This window comes from Mus caroli, unplaced genomic scaffold, assembly GCF_978045245.1.
Source record: "Mus caroli unplaced genomic scaffold, Mus_caroli_1 scaffold_7, whole genome shotgun sequence".
NCBI classification, from domain to species: domain Eukaryota; kingdom Metazoa; phylum Chordata; class Mammalia; order Rodentia; family Muridae; genus Mus; species Mus caroli.
The window spans coordinates 112,373,884-112,388,766 of NW_028227262.1; the positions used below are offsets into that span (position 1 = coordinate 112,373,884).

The following is a 14,883-nucleotide window of genomic DNA, read 5'->3' on the forward strand; positions in this document are numbered from 1 at the left end:
TTTGGAACTGTCCACTGGTGCCTGGGTCACTGATGGATACACAGCTGAGTTCAGTGATGATCTCTTCACCCAGAATCCATCAGTATCCAGTAGTTTAGCAGGGCCCATGCTGCTCTGAAAGCCAGAATTTAATAGTAAGTTTTACAATATGATAGAAATCTGATGTGTCAACTTTGATCTCTTCCAAGATTGTTCTGGTTATTCAGGGTTCCTTGTTAGCTCTCCCAAGATGGTGTTCCAAGACTCTTGGAACTTAGAACATGTGTCGATAGCAACGTGCTTTATAATTCTCAACCCTACCATTCAACCTACAGGACTCTGATCCCTGAAGGGAGACTACGCACATCTTTACATAAAGCCATATATGTATACAGTGGTACCAAGCAGAGACTCAGTAAAAGCGCACTCAGTGACTTCTTGTTCTGGGAAGTAAATAGCGTGACAGAAGAGCTGACCTCCACTCTACAGTCTTCATCAGCTGCCTGGGTGATCTTGGGCAAGCCATCTAACTTCTACAGGCCTCTGGTTCTTCATTTGTGAAGTGAACCGGGATGGCAAATGATCTCCAAGCTCCCTCTTATCTCTGACATCTTATTATGGCCATTTGTGCAAAAAGATAGCTGTAATTATTAAAATAAACTCACTGTCCACAATATGCAAGGAAATCAGAGACAAATCCAAATGTCTCTAAATGATCTGGGCTCCATGATCCATGTTTGCTCTTGAGAGGAACCATTTTTCTCGGGTTGAGCTTTTCTGATATTGAAAATTCACCCTTAGACAGAAGCAAATGCCTTTTGTCATTTATTTGAGTTAAGTACACAGTTCTGCTTACCGGTTCAGTTTTCAAACATAGTCTGTGATACTTCTGTTCCTGCTTAGAGGCACAAAAGGATATTTTCAAAGAACATGGTATTTGTTAAAAATAGTATTTGACATTTAACATGTCTTATAATTTATGTCATAAATAATTTTTGAAAACAAAAGTTTCTAAAATGAACTGTTCCTATTTGTGTGCTCCTTTTCCATCTTTACCCATATTTTACATAGTCTAATTTTATGTCCCCGTATTATCATACAGCATACCACCAGCAAATTTTATTGATTCTGTGTTGACACAACTGTAGTTATTTTTCTATTGGCAACCACTTTGACTAATTTGTTTATCTATGTATTATTAAAAATTCTGTAGCAGATCTCTTCCTCTATGCAGAATCCTCTGTACTTTGCCTCAGTAGTAACATTGATAATTCTGTTGTTAACTTTGGAACATATCCACAAGAACAATCTTATCAGAATATAGTCTAAATACCCATGCTCTATATTTTATTATGAGTATTTAAACTTTTTGAGACAGAGCTTCTCTGTGTAATCTTCCCTGTGCTGGAACTTTCTCTGTAGAAAGGCTAGCCTTGAACTCAGAGATCTGCCTGCCCCTGCCTTTCCAGTACTGGGATTAAAGATATACACCACCACTTCCCCGATGAATATTTAAATTTTTATCTTCAGTACATCTAATAAATTTATTTGTGCCACGTAACAGGAATGCTTTTTAGCACTTAGTAAATAAAAGCTAAAATATAAGCAGCAGGCACTTAATAAGGTCAGAGTTGAATTTTCTCATATAATAAAAAGTCTCATGGAGTGGATGTCCTGCACTGGGGAATGTCACAAGAAAGTCTTTCCAGGCCAAGGGCATCCACCTACTAAATGGTGTCTATCTCCATGACTACAGGATGGCTACCACAAGCTCTCTAAGCTTCACTCGGGGATTAGAGGGGAGAATCAGAGAGATATGCTATCTCTGTGTTCTGATTGAGGTTTCTTTGTTTGTTTGTTTGTCATCTCTGTTGTCCAGAATGATGGGGAAAGTAAGCAAATGTAAGTGACTGTTAATTTAAAAGGCTGCCATGTTTGCCATCATGAGTGTAAAAGAAATAGGAAGGAGATAGTTTTGGTTTATTGTAATTACATAGCAAACACAAAGACGCTATCAAATTTTGTCCGTGTTTGAATCCATAGCATAGTGTTCATATAGAAGAGACACTAGAAAAGTTGATAATAAAAAGTTCAGTGTGTGACCCCTGAAAATTAGGGTGGGTTCGTTGAAAATCAAGACCGGCCTCACTTTCTTTGATAAGATCAGGAGATACAACAGAGGGAGAATCTCGTGATTGAGCTTTGTATGAAAACAGAAAAATATGTATTCTTGTCATGAACTCTCTCTGACAGAAGCCTAGACAAACGTGTGTGTGTGTGTGTGTGTGTGTGTGTGTGTGTGTAGGGGTTTATAGAATAAACACAAGTTAAAGAAACAGTAAAACGCAAACACTTCAGAAATGGACTGATGGTAGGTTAATTAGAAACTGTATTGAGAGGATAACAACCTTAGACCAGAGCTGAGAGGGACTGCTGCTGAGCTCAAGTCTAGGCTCAACTTGAAGTTGCAGGGTAGAGTCCAGCTGTGAGGGAAAAGAGCAGGGCCAACAGGATGATGGGTGGAGTCCCGCTAGCAAGGTACTCAGCCTTGCTGAAGCTCTGGGGACCATCAGGTGTTCTCTGCCTCTGTGTCCTTGATGCACACTGGATGCCAAGTCAGCGGGGACATGCTGTCATAACTCTAGGCATTGTGGGCTTTATGGGGTCCAGGTGAGGAAGTCACTCTTCCCTTGATCCAGTGGGTGTGGTAAGTTCTTGGTTCTGGTTTCCCTGTTGATTTTACTATGTTCCTGTATCCGTGTGGACTCATTTCACCTTGATGAATTTATAGGGTGGCTCCCTTTTTTTTTTTTTTTTTTTTTTTTTTTTGCTGAGGAGTAAGTTACTTATCACTCTGTGCTGCCTGGGTGGCACCAGACAGATGGTGTGGTTTGTAGGTCCACCTAAGGGCTGTAGTTATCCCTCTTCCACAAAATGGACTCAAAAGCTGTTTGCAAAATGGAGTCTCCCAGGGCATGGCACCAACAGTACACTGTTTTAGACAATATGGTTTAACGTAGAGCAGAGCCTGATCACAATTCACTGAAGTGCAACTTGGGTCTTCCTTCCTTCCTGCCTGCTGTTATTACTCTCTCCATTATTGTATTATATCATCTGTAGGAGTCTCACCTGAGTCCAGCAAAGGCTGGCATCATGCCTTTGAAACTTCATAACTATGAGTTAAACAAGCTGTTTTCTCTACTACATTGGCCTGTTTTGGGTATTTAGTTATAGTAATGCTGCACAGATAAATACAGTTTCATTGCTTCTTACTTTCTAAGTTCTAGGATTGTAATTCTCCATTGCATTATATTGTGACATTGATATCAATATAGGGTTTGGAGATAAACAATAAAAGAAAAGTTGTGTTTTAATAATGAGGTGTTTCTGTGTGTCAAGTTGACAAGGAGTTAATTATGCTGGATACTTTCATATCAACTTGACACAAATTAGAGTCAGTTAAAACGCTGCCACAGACGGTGGGGAGCCTGTAGTACATTTGCTTGATTAAATGATGGATGCAAGAGAGCCCAGATCAAAGGTACCGCCCCTGAGCTGGTAGCCCAGGCTGAGAAAGCAAGTCAGTAAGCAGCACCCCTCCATGGTCTCCGTGTCAGTTCCTGCCTTTCTTGCTTGTATTCCTGCCCTGAGTTTCCTCAGTGATAGAGTGTGACCTGAAAATTATAGGATGAAATAAAGCTTTCTTTTCCAAGTTACTTTGGTCACAGTGTTGTTTCACAGCAATAGAAACCCCAAAGACTGCAAGCTTTGTCTCACAGACAAACACATATTTGTACATATTATTTTTCTTTCATTTCAATTTATGTTTATTATTTTTTTCCAACAGCTGCTACAGTTAGGACACAAATGCTTGTTAAACTGTTGTCGCCCAGCAGTCTAATAACACATGCGTTGGATTCTTCACAAATGTTGGCCTAGAGGTGTCAGCAGAAATAATTATCAAGTATTCTGTGTAAAATTATGGAGTAGCACTGGGGTTCCTGAGATGTGCACAGAGATGCTTAAGTTTCTCTTGTGAATTTGCAAACATATTGCAGGGTGTATTTGAGTTTTGAGGGCAGAGTACCCTGACAGTTCACATCTGTTAACTTGCATCCTAGCAGTGTAAGGTATTTGAAGTTTCCATGCTACATCTTGCCACATTCCTTCAACAATTTATGATTAATAAGTTAGATTTGGGGTGGTTGCTCAGGCAAAAAGACAATGAGGGAAAAAATCAACATGGAATAGAAAATGAGGGTGGTGCCATCCAGGGAGTACCAGGTTTAAGAAGTGTTTGCTCTTCTAGTTTCCATGAATTATAAGCCAGCTACTTAGAAAGTAATGTAAGAGCTGAAGAGATGGCTCAGGATTTAAGAGCAATCGTTGCTCTTTTAGGGGACCTGGATTCAGTTCCCAGCACCAACACGATGGCTCACAAATATCTGTAACACCATCTTCAGGGGGTTCTAACACTCTTTTCTGGCCTTCTTAGGCATTGCACACATGTGATGTATAGACATACATGCAGACAAAACACCTATGTACATAAGACAAAAAAGCAAATAAATATTTAAAGGAAATGTACATATCATTTTGTTTAAATTTATGTGTATTTTTTTTAAACAGCTAAGACACAAAAGCTTGTTAAACTTTTATTTCCCAGCTGCCAAATAACACATGCATTAAATTCTTTATGAGTATTGGACTAGAGGTATCAAGAAAAATAATTACCAAGAGGACTTGGTAGAGAAAACTGTGAAGGTTTGTGGCTTCTTCCTGTAGAGGGCTAACTAATGTAGTATAGTATAGTGTAGTGTAGTGTAGTGTAGTATAGAATAGTATAGTATAGAATAGTATAGTATAGAATAGTATAGTATAGAATAGTATAGTATAGAATAGTATAGTATAGAATAGTATAGTACAGTACAGAACAGAACAGTATAGTATAGTATAGTATAGTATAGTATAGTATAGTATAGTATAGTATAGCATAGAATAGTATAATGAGTAGGCTAAGCCTGGGTGAGCAACAGAGCCCAGGTGGTGGAGTAGAAGAAGAACAATATCAGGGAAACTGGCATGGCTTTACAGACTTCGTGAAGAATTCAGGCATCATTTTGTCGAACATTACCCATACAGTTCCAGAAAAATCTCTCTTCCTTCCCCCCTTTCCTCCTTTCTTCCCTTCTCTACCCTCCTTCCTCCCTCTTCCCCTTCTGTACTCCTTCCTTCCCCTCTTCTCCCTCTCCCCTCCCCCTCCCTCTTCCCTTCCTCCTCCGCACTTCCTCCTTTCTCACCCTTGCCTATCTTAGGTATTTAGGTATAGTAACTTCCCTCCTTTCTCACTCCTTCCTTCTGTCTCTCTCACATACACATTTTTTAAAGCTCTATTAATCTTTTTTTAATCTATAAATAACCAAGAACTTCAATATATACATGCTTGTGCAACTGCTTTTTACAAAACATGATCCCATATTATTAAGTGGGAATTCTTCTTTACTTATTTCAAGAATAATAGATTCATTTTCATCTGCCCTGCAGTTTTATAGGCTGTTAAATTTCTAGTCCCAGCACCTTCCCAAATGACTTAAAACAAAATATACATTTAACATTTTCTTCTCCTTCTACCACCACCACCACCACCACCACCACCACTACCACCACCTCCTCCTCTTCTCCTTCTCCTCCTCCTTCTTTTTCCTCTTCCTCTTCTTCATCCTCCTCCCCTCCTCCTCCTTCTCTTCCTCCTCCTCCTCTTTTTCTTCATCCTCTTCTTCTAGTCCTCCTCCTCCTCTTTCTCTTTTTCCTACTTCTCCTTCTTTAAACTCCATGCCTGGAAACCCACCCCTCACTCCCCCTTTTAAAAGAAAGCCTGGGGCCAGTGAGAGGAGAGAATGGATTCCCCTGTGGTACACATTTAACATTTTCTTCTCCTTCTTCCACCACCTCCTCCTCCTCCACCGCCTGCATGCACATGCAGACTGGATAAAGAGGTAAGTAAACAAATAAATGTGAAATGATGTAAAAACAATCTTTAAAGTTGGAAGACGAATCTTGATAAGAGCTGGATGTTAGCTGCTGCAACCGAAGGACAAAGAATAAAAGGAAGATAAGTTATGGAGCTTCTGCCAGGGGGTGGGGTCCAAAGATAAGATTTCAATCCATCTGGGGCACAGAAACCAATGTTCCCATGCACCCAGCGATGCTCACGTTCTGTATGAACTTACATCACTCAGAATAATGCATGCTTTCAAACAGAGTGCCCCTTCCTATGACTGGAATGCCTCTGTGCCCTGTTGAGGAATTCCACCTCTCAGTGAATAAGAAGAAAATTATGAAACTGATCGAACTATGTCAACTTTGCTTATTTAGAAAATAAGTTGTCTAAAAGGACCATTGATCTTTCCAGTAACGTCTGAAAAGGTCCTTCCACCGAGAAACTGATTTTTCTTATGCTTCAGTTGCCTGTGCCTCCCAGATGTCTCTCTGTCTTAATTTAGGGTACATTTGCACAGACCATGATTTTAAAACTCATTTTCTTTTGTTTAGCAGCCCACTGAAACACTTTAAATATGCAAATGTGCACCCTGATAGGTTGGGCTGGCTTTTCTATTAGCTTGGGAGACAGACTGTCTCCTGTTAGTACTAATTGATTGAATTATGAAAAATTTCAAGATTCTAGCTCTAGAACTGCTTGACTTTGCTTGAGCTCCACTGTTTTGCATTATATCTTTCTTTTTTCCATGTTTATGCTCACTTCAGTGTATATCAACAATCTCTCTCTGAGCATGAGTAGATATATTTGTGTGTATGTGTATGTATATGCTAGTTTTTCCATTAGTGGTAGGACACTAAACATTTTACTTGGTCCTTATTTTCTTTTTAGGTTAACATTATTATTTTTTGAGATAACTTTATAATAATATAATTTCCCTTATTTCTCCAAATGGTTCCAGAGAATTTCATTCCCCTAGGTAATTAGTCATATATTAATGTTAATATAGAAGAATTACCAGGCTGTTTAAATATTATGATAATTCCAATTCCTACTAACACAACAGATGAAATTTTCGCTTTTTTTTTTCCTTCCTTCTGTCTTTGTAGTAATGGTCTTGCTGTGTAAACCAGGCTGCCTGGAACCTGATACATAAGCCAGACTAGCTGCCACACCCAGCCCAGGTAATGAATTTCATATATTGGTAGTTGTTAGCTAATATCCCCAATTCACATTCCCACCATCTTCCCCAACACTGTTTATTAGCAGATTATCCTAACAAGTGGATTCTATCATTCAGATTTGTGTTTCTTCCATAGAAGGTCAACTTGAGCATATTTTGTATGTTCAAAACCAAATATTCTTCTCTCTTGAGACTCAATGGTAGAGTATGACATGCATGCCTATCATATACTCTGTGGTTTGTTTATGAATATAGGACATGATATAACCTCCAACACACACTTGGGAGAGACTGACAAGAAACAGTTACTGTAGTCCAAGCCTAGCCTGGTGGGAGTCTGCTGATGCACACTCAACACATTCTGGAAGATCCCTCAATGGAGGCTTCCCAATGAGTCAGATCTGTAGACTAAGATCTAATGAAGGTGAAGGAGACAGCCTGGTGGATATTGGAGACAGATGAGGAGACCAGCAGGCTCCAGTGGGCAAGAATGAGGATAGACAGAGCAGAGGGTAGATGAGATTTGCACATAAGTCAGCTCTGAATGAACCTGTGATGCAGTGTGAGGAGGAAGTGGGCATGTCCTCATCCACGCACTCGGACGACCTCGAGAGATCAACTACCAACCACAAGGACAAAGCGAACTTGAGCCTAAGAGCGCTACTCCATTAGCAATATTTAAAAAGTGGAACGGTGACATGACAGAATGGTTTGGGAAGGTATGGCTACTGAGGAAGGTGATCCAGGAATTCAGGGCTGTTGGTATTTAATCTAGATGTTTGTGGATTTTGTCGTAAAAGCAGCTGAGGGTCCCCTCTGAAGTGGGTGAACACTGCTCCAGAATGATTAACCTCTTCCACTAACTAGCGTGGGTGTGAAGAAAGTCCCTTGAAAGATGTTAGGGAATTTCAGATGTGTGTGTGTGTGTGTGTGTGTGTGTGTGTGTGTATGCATGTGTGTGTATATGTGTGTGTATGTATGTGTGTGTATATGTGTGTGTATGTATGTGTGTGTAGTGCTGATCCCCAACAGGTAGTCTTTTTCCCTTTCTCTCTGAAAAAGTCCCTGCCCTGTCTTATATAATGTACATGTGAGGGGAACTGCACACCGTGAGAGCTGGGCGAGGCTTGAGATTCCTTTGCTCAACCTCCTAATTTTAGGGCAAAAGAAGGCCATCTTTACTAGCACGTACATCTGCATAGGTCGTTTGGTTACTTGCACTTACTGTTGAGTATAGATCTTTCTCGCGTTTTCTGACAGCAGAGATTTCCTGGGTGAAAAACATCTAATTTAGAAAATGATCTGTCTTAAACACTTCGTTGCCCATCGTTCAAACCGCACAGATTTCAATAGTCTTAGAAACAAAAACTGAGAGAGCAGACATTAAATTCCTCCAGCGCAGTAGGTTTCAGCCTTGGTGCCTGAACCTGTAGAAGCCCCTTCCTGGGCTAGCTCCTCCTCTCCTCTTCTTGTGAACCCTTAGCATAGGAACCCACAGCACAAAGCGCTCGGGTCCCCACTTCTGCTCTCAGCCTTCTGCTTCACCGAGGATCCTGTGATCCGATTCAATCTAATTAACAGCTGTTTAGGGAGCATCTCTAAGCTTTTAGAAGGCACCAAGCAAGGATCTAGGCGCGGGCGTTCATGGGTGAAGATGTCCCGACCGACCCTCTCCTTGAGAAGGAGCAGCGGGAGCTTAAATCGAGCCCCTTCCATAATTCACATGGTTAAAAATTCCTCCCAAGGTTCCTACTAATAGTGCTCCAGATACACCCCACCACCCCGGCCTCCAAAGGTCCCCCACGTCTGGAGGTTACTGCTTGGCGCCAGCTCTGATGCTGCAAGGAGGTGACGGACAAAATGCTGCCTCGGGCATCTGTCATCAGTGGACTGGACTGAGCTGTGCCCAGCAGCTCATCAGTGCAGAGTAGCTCCTGGGTCCGGGTCCGCTTCCCTTGTGCGCTAACCAGGGCGCGGCAACCCGGCTTGCCTCCAAGTTTCCCTGGGCACTCTCCTTTCTTGATGACCAGTGTTTGTCCCCAGCGTCCTAAGCCCCGCGGCTCCCACCCTTTCCCTCTCTCCTCCACTGCGATCCATTGCCTGCAGGCAGAGTTCAAGTTCAGTCCCGGCTTTTGCTCTGGATTTAGAAAAAGGAGAAGGGGTGGGAGAATTGGAGGGAGCCGGCTGGTCGGGCGAGGCCGAGGGGAGGCGGAGAGAGGTGGCCTCTGATTGGTTGGGGAGGGGGAGTGGAGGCACGGAGTTTCCCACAATGCCCCGGTGCGGTGCAGCCGCGGATGGATGCTGCGGGAAGGGGCTGCCATTTGCTGCCCCTGCCAGCGGCGCGCGGACCTGCCCGCGCTCCCGCCGCCTCCAGCGCCCTCAGCCCGACCGACCTCTGCAGCGGCACCGCCTCGGCTTCTTTCGCGGCCGCCGGAGCGGTCGCCATGAACCCCAGCTCCTCGGCGGGAGAGGAGAGAGGGGCGACGGGTGGCAGCAGCAGCAGCGGAAGCGGCGCCGGGAGCTGCTGCCTGGGCGCCGAGGGCGGCGCGGACCCGCGGGGTGCAGGGGCAGCGGCTGCTGCTGCCTTGGAGGAGCCCGCGGCCGCCGGACAGAAAGAGAAGGAAGAGGCGCTGGAGGAGAAGCTGAGGGACTTAACTTTCCGGAAGCAGGTCTCTTACAGGTAGGCGCGGGAGCTAGCGAGACAGGTGCCGCCCAGGGCGGGGGACACTTGCTCTAGCTCCAGAGAGGCACTTCTGTAGAGTTGGGTTTCAGTCTCTCTCTCTCTCTCTCTCTCTCTCTCTCTCCAACCTCCGTATCTCCGTGGTTTTGCTTCTATGTCTGTCTGTCTATCTGTCTCTCTTCCCTTTCTCTCCTGGGCATATGTTGTTCTCATCCTCTAATTCTGGGTTGAAGAGAAGAAGTGGGGTGCCCCAGCTTCTTCTCCCTGTAACACCCAGGGAGGGGTGCACTTGTAACAGAAGAGAACACTAAGGTCAGAACAAGATCAAAACCACATCTGAGAGTGTATGGGGTGCAAACCCAGACATGCCCAGTTAGAAGAGTCGCCAAAGTTGTCCCTAGGCTAGTGTCATCTCCAGCACTCCCCCTTCCTTGCCGAGTTCACTGGGTGAGCCTTGGGCACTAACCGGATGGCTGAGATCTGTTCTGACAGGCAGCAAAGAATAAGCTATACAGAATAGAAATCCTTATGGGAAGTTCTTGTCTGTTAAAGACTAGTGAGCTATGGGTCTCTTCTTGTAGGTATGTAAGTATGTCAGTGGGTGTTGGTGTTACATGCCTGTGTGTTCTCTCCCTCTCTCAGTGTGGACAGCCTACTCCCAGGCTTACCCACTCCCCCAACCCCCTGCCACCTCCCCCCCCTCCCAGTGCCGGTGGGAAGAGATCACACTGGCACCTGAGGCTGGATGTGTCTTTGACACTAGGACAGTGTACGGTGAACGTCCACCCAATTACGCTTTATGAAGCCCCAATTGTGTCAGGATCCAAACCAAAGAGAAGATTTAATAGGTTCCTCACACTGCTCTCCCATTCCCAGGCACGAGAGACAGCGCCGAGACCACCCTCACTGGTGATTTTTAAAAGTTGAGGCCATAAGCAGAGTCTTGCTGGGTCTCAGAGTGATACTTGAAAAGGGGGGGGGGCAGGAAAGCATCTTTGGAGCCCTCCTCCTTTTGGGTTAGCATTCTCTTCTAGAAAAACCATCTAAAGTATTAAGCCTGTCACACCATGTGCTGTTATGTAAGCAAAAGCAGATGACAGAGGTGTGTGGGTTGTGAGGGTGTGCTCTGTTTATGGGGGCAGGTGTGTGAATCACTGGGATCCCCACAGGCATTGCCTGGACTGGAGGCCCTGTCATCAGGGCATGTGCTCTGTGTCTAAATGCCGGTTTCTGCTGATTTCTAAATGGTCTCCATCTGTAGCCAGGTGGTTGCTGCTGCATCCATCCCTTGCTTGCATTTTGCTCTCTGTGCGCAGAGGGGGTTTCCCACCTGAGTTGTTCTCTTAGTTACTCACACAGATCAGTTCCAAATGGATCTTTTTATATTTTCGGTTTCTAAAAATAGGCAGGTGGGGAGGAGTGGGGTAGGTCTAGGGAGGTAGGCTAGGACACAGGCAGTTCAATTCTACTTAGGATGGTCTGTCTGGCTCTTAGGGGAACAGGAACTATATTCAGCCTAATTTAGGAGCTGTAAGTTGAGGGGGTGTTATCACGTGAAATACATTGTGGGTCTGGGCTTCTGGGCTAAGAGAAGCTCCTGGGTCATTGGTATTCATGAGACTTCTCATTGGATAGGGCTGTGAAGCCAGAATTTGCAAGGGAAATCACTTCAGCTTGCCTCTTGGCAGGGGTCATTCTCTGAGGCTCTCTCCTAGAAAAGCATAGAGTCGGGGCGTGCAGCTTCCTGGGTGAAATGCTCCCACAGGCACGTGGAAGTGTGTTTGTCACAGAAAACACGGAAACAGGAGCATTTTTGCAAGAGAGGAACAGTACACGACACTGGCCTATCTTGAAAGCCACTGTAGTGGCTTTTATTTCTTGAATGCTATTTCTTCTTGAATAAAGCCTCACAGTTTTCAAGGCAAGTGACACTTGGCACACACAGCACCTCAGGTGGCTGGTCAGATGGCTTGCAATCCCCAGGTGAATAGCCTCCACTCTCTGTGGGTGATGATGGCTGTCACACTCCTCAGGTGATGCTTACACACCAGTACCTGAGAGTTGCTGTCTCCAAGCTTCAGTCATTGACCCTTGAACTCATAAACTGCTCAGCCAAAGCAAGCCAGGCAGTCATAGCAAATGGTCTTCCTGTTGGCCTTGGTAACCCTTTGTGCTGGACTCAGAGGTGGCAGTGGACCCGATGGTCTTGATGAAAGGATTCTGGGCACGACTTAGCATGGGGGACTAGTGGGTGGTAGTGGAGTGGATTCAGGAAGCCCTTGGGGGAATAGATTCTATGCAGAAGTGTGTAGCAAGAGTAGGAGGTACAGCTTCTATGTAGGGGATCATTTGAGGTGGTGGAGTGGAGATCTGCAGGCAGGTGGAAATGCCTCGAAGAGCACGAATATTTGTAGAATGAAAGTTGGTGTGAAGAAGGGGGCTTTGGAGGACTGTGTGTGTGTGAGTGTGTGTGCATGTGTGTGTGTGTGTGTGTAGGGGGGTCTCATCTGCTTCTCTTGTTGCTAAGGAACATATAAGCTAGAGTTTAAAAATAAATGAAGAGTGGGTGGGCATATGCAGTGACTCCTGTCTTTTTAGGAACCAGAGCCCTTTACAAAAAACCTTTAAATAACCATTTCTGGAGGCAGATTATTCATTTTGCTGACTTTTTACTTCATGAAGTCAAATAAACTCCTTTACATACCCCTAGATTTACCCCCCATTATCTTTTCTTTCATTGGCTGTTCTTTTGGGGGGATGATTTTTCCCGTGAGAATTTTTCTTTTCTTTCAGAATCTGCACCCCAAGAGCAAATAGTTCCCGTAGATGGTAAAGCTAAAGGTTTTAGCAGGCAATGCTACGAATCTGGCACTTTTCTGTTAAAATTACTACTTCCTTTTTCTTTGCAAATAATGGTATTGCAACAGATACATATTGTAAAGGACTATATAATATGTACGTAAGGACTCCTTATTTTAGCTGCTGTAAGAATTCTCATTTAAGTGAATAAAAAGTAAAGGAAAGAAAACCCAGAAAGACAGAGAAGGAGAGAGAAAAGGCAGCTGGTATCGACTGTGTTCTATTTGTCAGGCAACACTGTGGGAAGTATTTTAGCATATTGTTTCTTTTGTGTGTGTGTGTGCATGTGTGTGTGCCTGTGTGTAAGTATGAGTGTGGGAATGTGTGTAGGTGCATATGTGTATGTGCAGGTACATGTGGAAAATTGAAGTTGACATTTTCTTTTTAAACTTGCTCTTAATTTTATTTATTGAGACAGGGTCTTAGAACTGGGAACCGGCTGATTCTGGCTAGTCTAGCTTGCCCTGGGAATAACCTTGTCTCTGATTCCTAACTTCTGGGATTACACATGGCCACCAAACCAGTGCATCTTCTAAGTAGAGCTTAGATGTCAGATCACGCTGTGGACACGTGGACACGCTGTGTCCACGCCAGGTGGACAGGAGCTTTATCTACTGAGCCTTATCCTCAGGCTTGTATGTTCTGTCTTATTTGAGCTTTATGGTGGTTCCATGATGTGATTATTATTGTGTTTGTTTTAGAGAAAGTGAACCCGAAGCTTGGGGCTTGGGCTAGAGGCAAACCTGACTCTAAAGGTCTTTCTTTAGACTGCATCTTTCTGGTTGTTTCCTCAAGCATCTGTGCTAGGGTTGAACTCTTTGTATGTGTGAATATGGGTACCTGTGTGTGTGTGTGTGTATGTGTGTGTGTGTGTGAGTGTGTGTGTGTGTGTGTGTGTGTGTGTGTGTGAAAGAGAGAGAGAGAGAGAGAGAGAGAGAGGGAGAGGGAGAGAGAGAGAGAGAGAGAGAGAGAGAGAGAGAGAGAGAGAGAGAGAGAGAGAGAACTGACTTTTCACCATAAGATTCTTCAGGTTTTGAGTTTTTCTTTTTCTTTTTCTCTTTCTTTCCCTTTTTCTTTTTCTTTTCCTTTTTTTTCTTTTTCCTTTCCTTTTTCTTTTTCTTTTTTCTTTAAAAATTTAGACAGGGTCTTTGCATGACTCTGGCTGTCCTGGAATTCACTATGTATACTTTGTAGAACAGACTGATCTCAAACTCACATAGATCCACTTGCTTCTGCCTCCTGAGTGCTGGGGTTAAAGGTGTGCACCACCAAGCCCAGTTTTCCCTGTTCTTTCTTAAGTGCTTCATCCTTTGGGCTGAGGCTCCTTGCCTTGGCCTCGATGGCTAGTGCCTTCAGAAACCCTCTACTATTTCATAACTGGAAATGAATATAAATTCATGATCTTCAGCAAATTGTTTGGTTTTGCTTCTGAGAACAAAACCACCTCCAAGACACCTGTTATCTCTGCGAAGACACCCATGTTAGAAGTTTATGCACTTTTAAAATAATTTCTGCAGGTGCTGTGTAGGTGCGTGGAGGTTTGGTGCAAAGCTGCTGCCTTTCCTCTTTGGGCAACACACAGCAAAAGAGAAAGTACAAGCTTGCTTGTAAGGAGGCCTTGGCAGGAGCCATTATTTATGAATTTCCATTCGTGGACTTAACTTGCTTCATTTGAGGCAAGTCATAGTGGTCACACTTGACCTTTCTCACGGAAAGTTTCTAGTACTGTGTAGAAGCAAAGGCAGGTACTATGGAACTTCTTAGAGTAGACAACTGCTAGAAAGGGGGTCTCTTACTTTGATGACAACAACAAAGTGCAGTTGTCCCTTAGTGGCTGTGGAAGATTGGCTTCAGGATTACTGTGCAGTTAAGCCCCTTAGATAAAACAGCATCACATTAACATATAATCCGTTTGCACCTTTTGAGTCATCTCCATTTCTTAAAACATGTTTTAATAAAACATAAAACATAAACAATGTTTAATGCACTCCAAAGAGTTGTCAGGCACCATTAATGATAACATGGCATACTCGGTCCAGAAATAGCTTTATTTTTTTCCCTAATGTTTTCAATCCATGGTTAGTCAAGTCTATAGTGGCAGGACCGGACGACACAGAGGTCTCACTGTGTTCCTAAGTCGTGCTCTGTTCACACAAACAAGACTCTATTAGTAAGGGACAGCTG

The 14,883-nt window shown here is 43.7% G+C and overlaps 1 protein-coding gene across 7 annotated transcripts in view; it reads left to right on the forward strand.

The window, feature by feature from the left end:
- Window positions 1-9,433: 9,433 nt before the first annotated feature.
- Dgki (diacylglycerol kinase iota) overlaps window positions 9,434-14,883 on the forward strand; it is a 449,800-nt gene continuing 444,350 nt past the window's right edge. For all 7 annotated transcript variants that reach the window (XM_029478766.2, XM_085840737.1, XM_029478767.2 and 4 more), the window contains exon 1: window positions 9,434-9,840. In XM_029478766.2, the coding sequence (XP_029334626.2) occupies window positions 9,455-9,840 (386 nt within the window). In that variant the 5' untranslated portion in view covers window positions 9,434-9,454. The remainder of the gene's footprint in view (window positions 9,841-14,883) is intronic.